At 33.9% G+C, this 6,696-nt stretch overlaps 1 protein-coding gene across 1 annotated transcript; it reads left to right on the top strand.

Moving 5' to 3' along the window:
- Positions 1–307: 307 nt before the first annotated feature.
- Positions 308–4,987, top strand: LOC107831445 (uncharacterized protein At4g37920). Its single transcript, XM_016659211.2, has 6 exons — positions 308–610; positions 701–978; positions 1,149–1,314; positions 2,160–2,404; positions 4,180–4,367; positions 4,493–4,987. The coding sequence occupies exons 1-6, from the start codon at positions 415–417 to the stop codon at positions 4,701–4,703; spliced, it is 1,284 nt and encodes a 427-aa protein (XP_016514697.1). The 5' UTR covers positions 308–414; the 3' UTR covers positions 4,704–4,987.
- Positions 4,988–6,696: the final 1,709 nt, after the last annotated feature.

Below are 6,696 nucleotides of genomic sequence, written 5' to 3'. Positions count from 1 at the left end.
GCAGCCGGATAAGTGATTTAAAAAAAAAATTATTCTCTCCCTTATAAAAAATTTCACAGGTAAAACAATGTAGATTAGTAGTAATTTGGTACTTATATAGTTTCCCATTTCAAAACTTACAAATTCCATTTTAAGTAATCATTCCAACAGTCATTAATAGAAGTAAGTACTCATCCAAATGTTGATTATTTGTATTAACGAAAACACAAAGAAAAGAGAAAAAAGAAGAAAGAAAAATGAAGGGCCTTAAAAGACAAAGACAACACTAAAGGGGTTTTAGAAGGGTTTTAGCAAGTGCAAGGTAAATACGACGTCGCAGAAGCATGACTTATCTAGTCCGGAGACGAGAAAAGGAAATCAGAAATCAGGAATTAGCCATTGTTGGAGTTTTGTCTCAGCTCCCAATAGTGAAGCATGACCCATTTTCTCAGCTTGGATACATCAATTTCCGCCACCACAAATCTCTCAATCTTTCACACCCCCTTTTCACCTTCCAATGCAGTAATATTACCCTTAGTTTCTCCCAAATCTCTGGCTTTGCCCTTAGAGAATTCCAAGAAATCAGCATCAAGAACACCAACTAGAACTAGTACTAAAACCCCATTAACCAGTAACTACTTTGTCATCTTTTCTTTTATTGTTATCTTTTTATTTTTTTCACTTTTCTTGATTTATAATTTTTTTTATGGTTCCTTTTTAGAGGTATTGGCCAGTGGTGTAGCTGCTACTTCAGTGGAGGGAGAAGGTGATGTTGAAGTTGCTCAGGGATATACAATTACTCAGTTTTGTGATAAAATGATTGATTTATTCCTAAATGAAAAACCCAAGTCAAAAGAATGGAAAAAGTACTTGGTTTTTAGAGAAGAATGGAAAAAATACAGGGATAGATTTTACAGTCGGTGTCAAACTCGAGCTGATTCAGAAGCTGATTCTCAAATGAAGGAGAAATTAATTAGCTTGGCTAGAAAAGTTAGGAAGGTATGTTGAATTTCCTTTAATGCATATTTCAGTTGATGGTTGAAAATGAGAAGTCAGTGTTTTACTTTGGAAAGGCTTTGGCTTTGAATATTTATGTGGTTTTAGTTCGGTAAAGGCTTTAGTTTTGGATATTCCCAAGTTGTTCTTGATCAGGAATGAGCCATTTGCAGATTGATGATGAACTGGAAAGGCATACTGAACTTCTCAAAGAGATACAAGATAACCCGAGGGATTTGAATGCAATCGTTACTAAGAGGCGCAAGGACTTCACTGGTGAATTCTTTCGTCATTTGACTCTGCTTTCAGAAGTTTATGATAGCTTGGAGGAGCGGGATGGTAAAGTGTCTTTCACTTAAGGCATTAATTTTATTTTAGCTCTATTGGTCTTAGTTATATGATGTTTGCAATTCAAGGGAATCAAAATCGTTTTGCAGCATGCTGCTGCATTCTGAACTTTTCTGCTATAAAAATGAAATTGGACTATATTTTCATGGCATACTGTTCAAGCTAAAGCAGTCAGGCTTGCAACCAATTATTAGTTAAAAGCTTGTTTCTGGGGGCGCTTAAGCCCTGAAGCTCAGTGCACACACTAAGTTATTAAGGTGTGTCTCGATGCCGACGGGCTTTGTTCTAAAGAGGGCCAGACTAAGGATAAGTATAGCTGGCGAAATGAAATATCAATTGTTAAGGAATCATTATGGACGAATATGTCAGTGATTACGAACTGAGATTAGGAAGTTAGAAATTTAGAATAAGATGGATAGTCACCAGTATCAATCTAAATTAGAAACCTAAACTTGCTCTTTGCAGTAGAATTATAAATTAAGATGTTTTTTAATTAATTGGAATCATACTTTATGTAGTTCACTTAATTGCAGATTTTTATTTCGCTTTCTTGGACTCTGCATAACATATATTTCTAATTTTTGTCCTCATTTGCGCCTTTCTGCACTAAGGAGCTTGCTTTAATCCACTTCGGGCTTAAAGCCCCAATAGGCACAAAACTGATCAGCCTGTATAAGTCCTTTTTTCCCTTTCCTCTTAGCTCGAAGTCTTGTCTGTTCTAAGAGGTATCTAATGAGCATGTCATTCATTTTGTTTATTTATTTTATGATAAAGATCATGTTATTGATTTAGTGGTTATTTCACGTTATCATATTTTGTGAACTTTTTATGAGCAGCAATTGCCAGACTTGGGACTAGATGCTTGTCTGCAGTCAGTGCTTATGATAACACATTGGAGATTGTGGGAACACTAGATACCGCCCAGGCCAAATTTGATGACATCTTGAACTCTCCATCAATTGATGCATCATGTGAGAAGATTAAAAGCCTTGCCAAGTCTAAAGAACTTGACTCTTCTTTGGTCCTGCTGATAAATGGTGCTTGGGCTTCAGCAAAAGAATCCTCTACCATGAGAAATGAGGTATGGACTTTTGTAGTCTACTCCACTTGATTCACAAACAAGAGATTTCCTTGTTGATCTATTTTTTGAAGTGAAATGCTGAATTTCGTCATATGTTCAGGAACTTATAATTTGTCCAAACAGTGTTATGGACTAGACATTATTGTAATGTTGATGATGTTCCATAAACTGTTCTGGATTTGTTTTGTGTCTTAAACTTGTCAAGAAGATGGACTCTTTCATATTGCACATATATAAATGGTTTTCCTACTTCATTTTTTCTCCCACATCCATTAATGTGCTAGGAAATTTATAGTTTGTGCATTCAAGTTGTACCCTAGTGAAATAGAGAGAACTCGCACTTGTCAAATTCGGGATGTGCACTGTTAAGTTGCAACTTATTTAACCGTCCTAACCAAATTATGATACGGTTATATTTGTTTTAAGCACTTTGAGATTGTTGAAATGTGTTTTTTCGGTTATTGTGATGTTGAAATAGTTTTACATCATTGTTTGTCATGTTGGAATATATGGATTGGTGGAGTATGCCCATCAGGGCTTTAGGGGTGTCAATTTTGATCAATAAAAGCATATGGTATTCAAACTTAAGTTGGGCCATGTTACGTTTATTGACTCAATTCGTTTTAACTCATCCAAACCTGACGAGATCCAACCTATGTTTGATTCATGAATTGTGACGATCCCAAACTCGAGTTGGACTAGCTGGATTATGACTAGTTTCTTAATCCATTTTAATCCAAGCAAACATTGGGTGTGTTGGTCATGACCCGATTATTAACTTCACCCCTTTTAATGTGCCTCAACTTAAGTCAATCCATCTATTTGATACCCCTATTTGAATTTTCCTATTAGTAGTTCTCCTTTTTTCCTTGTTTTTAATTTCTTTTAAAAAAAGAAAAATAAAATATGACTGCTTTTCGTTTTTGGAGACTTGAGGATTGATGGTATGGATGTATATACAGGTTGGGGTATAGCCTAACCCCCCCCCCCCCCAAAACCATGGTGGATATTTTGATTGGAAAAAAAAAAAAAGATGTACAGTTGCAGACATTCTTCTATGTTGAATAGTAAACTCCTTCTATTCCGATTTTTGGCACACATTCCATGTGCTATATTCCAAAACATTTGACACCAATATGATGTACATGTCAAAACTTTGTGCCAATGAAATTATCACGTAACATGCTATGTGGGGAGTAGATGGTTTATTAGAACCTGTAGCTCATATACAAGAAAAACATTAGTAGTATGACAATTGCAACGAGGAATACTACTATACAGTTTAGAAAGTGTAGAACATCCTGAAGCTACTCATAATTCCTGGGCCATTCGATGCCATTGGTTCCAATTAAGTAAATTTAACTGTTTTTCAATTGTCTTAAATTAAATTCCATGTCCTCATGCTTTCTTCTTATTCTATTTGGAGGGGGTGAAAGGGAGGACTTCAATATAATTGTAAAAACTGGAAAATGTCTTCAGATGAAAATATGTTTTAACTAAACCATTGGTTGTGTTTGCACAAGTAATTTGTGGAGTCCACTTATCAATTTATCCTGAAAATGTTAGCAGTAGCCTTATTCTAGACGTTCTTCTGTTTTCCTCCTTTTCTTTAACTATATAGGCCAATTTGACTTCAGTAATTTAAACCATATCTGTCCCAAATGTTAAATATGTTCTATCTTGTACTCGAATTTCCCTCCCTCTGATGGAAATCTTTTATTCAGTTGAAGTCCCAGATAATTTTTACTAGAGCTGATGCTGACATATGGGTGTAGGTAAAGGAGATAATGCACCGTCTATACAAGGCTACACAAAGTAGTCTAAGGAGTATGGCACCAAAAGAAATAAAGTTGCTTAAGTACTTGCTAAACATCACAGATCCTGAAGAGCGATTCTCAGCATTGGCAACAGCTTTCAGTCCTGGTCATGAACATGATGCTAAGGATCCTAATGCTATTTATACGTAAGAGCTTAGCGCTTTCTTGTCGGAAGAATTCATGATATTCATTTAGATAATCTAGGAATTAGTTGGTATTTGCATGGGTTATGACGCACCTCAAAACTTATTTTCTTTGTTGTGTGGAGCAGAACTCCAAAAGAGCTGCACAAGTGGATTAAAATCATGCTTGACGCGTACAACCTGAATAAAGAAGAGACTGAAATTAGGGAAGCCAAGCAGATAAATCAACCTGTTGTTATTCAGAGACTTTTCATTCTGAAGGAGACAATTGAAGCAGAATACTTGGAAAAAGAAGCTAACAAAGAAAAAGATTCAAAACCAGAGGAAGTAGTGATATGAGTACCGACTCTGCCAACATATCTGTTGCTTACCACCATTTATTGTTATTGCTAGCTACCAGTTATCTGCTTCAAAATTTGTAATAATAGGCAATGTCTTTGGTGATTTATGTATCTCCTTCAGCATGCAGGTTTACAATGCATAGCATGTGTTGCAATAGTGAAGGCATTATGTTTAGTTGGTTTTGTAGAAATAGCAAAAAGTTGTTTGCTCACCTAGATGTAACTGATAGCTTGTTGGAATTTTCTCTTCTGAAAGACAGAGAGAGCTTTCTACACTTGCCCGAAGTTCTGCGTATTGGTTTCAAAGATCTATAGGGTTCATGTTTCTATATGTACTCAGGTGTATCTAGAATTCGAGATGCTTGCAAGTTGCATGGCCTCAAAGACATATCTAGACTGTTTGGCCAAGCTTTTAAAAAGAAAAAAAGTGCTTTTGAGTAGGAACAAAAGCAGTTTTTTAGAAGTAGAAAGAAAAAGTTTGGTCAAATATTAATTGTTGCTCAAAAGTGCTTTTCAAATTAAATAGCCAAACATAAAATGCTTCTCACGAACAATAGTTTTTTTGAAAAGTACTTCTGAGAAAAACATTCTCAAAATAAGTTGATTTTAGAAGCATGACTAAAGGGCTAAAAAAATTCATTTTTCATGAATCAAGGACTCAATTTATTATTAGCAAATCGTCTTGTATTTTCACTGCCATTAAAAAACTCTAGCCTGAAATGGATGGATTCCGTAAGTCAAAATATTTGATGACAAAAGGTCTAAATTTGCTTTCCTATCTTTTACTATAGGTTAAAATTACACTCAGTGTGAAGCTTGTTAGGGATAAAGGATAGAAAGGAGATTTTTTTCCTAAACATGGTTAATATTAGACCCAAAATATATATTAGCAACAAAAAAGAAAGATCCCAAGTATATACTTATCAAAATAAAATAAGCAAAAAGTAGTTCCAAAGAGCCCGTTTGGATTGACTTAAAAAAAGTGGCTTTTAAGCATTAGTGCTTAAAAACATTTTTTAAGTGCTGAAACTTATTTTATAAATAAGCAGTTACGTGTTTTGATAAAAGTGCTGAAACTGAAAAAAAGTTGTTGAAATGTTGTAAACAAGTGCTGGTAAGCACTTTTTTCTGTTAAAATGACTGCAATATCTTTAAAGTTATTAACATTATAATATTAACATTATAATGAAGACGATTACTATAATATTTTATTCTAAGTTGACACATATACAAATAATTTATAATTTATAATTTAACTCACTTTCAATTTAAACTGATTGCCTAAATATAACATATTCATTTAAATAACATGTAATAATTAATTATTTGTCAAAAAAGTGGTTTTTTCGTTCATAACTTCAAATTCTGTGGTAATATATAAACTCATCGAATGATTTGATTTAGAATATAGTTACACCAATTAAAAAAAGGAAGGATTCAACGACCAAAAAATAAATGTTATGGAACCAAAAAAGAAGCTAAAAGAATATAATATTTACAAAATATTGGAATGTATCAAACATTGGTTTAAAAAACTATTGTTTGCTTCACGTTAAGAAATTCACGAAATTGACAAATTTTTGAGAATGACATCAGCAACGGCAAGATTAAAAATGGTGATTAGAACTGACACGAGGATTTAATTTGTAAGGGAAGGGTAGTTTTGGGTTTTAGAAAAAAGTGAAAGGGATAGTAGGGTAAATTATTTGGTCAAACATAAAAAGCTTTTACGCCAAAAAGTAATAAGTTGGACAACCCCAACTTATTACTTTTAGCTTGTTTTGAGTATTTCAGCCTAAAAGCATTTGGCTTAAAAGTAATTTTATGATCTATCCAAACATTCAAATAAGCCAAAAAGTCATTTTAAGCTAATTTGACCTGTTTTTAAGCCAATCCAAACATAAGCCAATCCAAACACCAGACGGGTAAATTTGACCCTTTTTCGAAAGAAAAAAAAAAGCATGTAATCAGAGGGTAGTTTTGTCATAAGA

This window comes from Nicotiana tabacum, chromosome 17 (assembly GCF_000715075.1).
Source record: "Nicotiana tabacum cultivar K326 chromosome 17, ASM71507v2, whole genome shotgun sequence".
Taxonomy (NCBI): domain Eukaryota; kingdom Viridiplantae; phylum Streptophyta; class Magnoliopsida; order Solanales; family Solanaceae; genus Nicotiana; species Nicotiana tabacum.
Note: the sequence above shows the minus strand (reverse complement) of the source record. Positions and strands in the feature narration are given on the sequence as shown.

Coding starts and splice junctions, on each gene's coding strand:
- LOC107831445 (XM_016659211.2), top strand. CDS start 415: ATGACCCATTTTCTCAGCTTGGATACATCAATTTCCGCCACCACAAAT. Junction 1,315..2,159: donor TAGCTTGGAGGAGCGGGATG/GTAAAGTGTCTT, acceptor TTTTATGAGCAG/CAATTGCCAGACTTGGGACT. Junction 2,405..4,179: donor CCTCTACCATGAGAAATGAG/GTATGGACTTTT, acceptor ATATGGGTGTAG/GTAAAGGAGATAATGCACCG.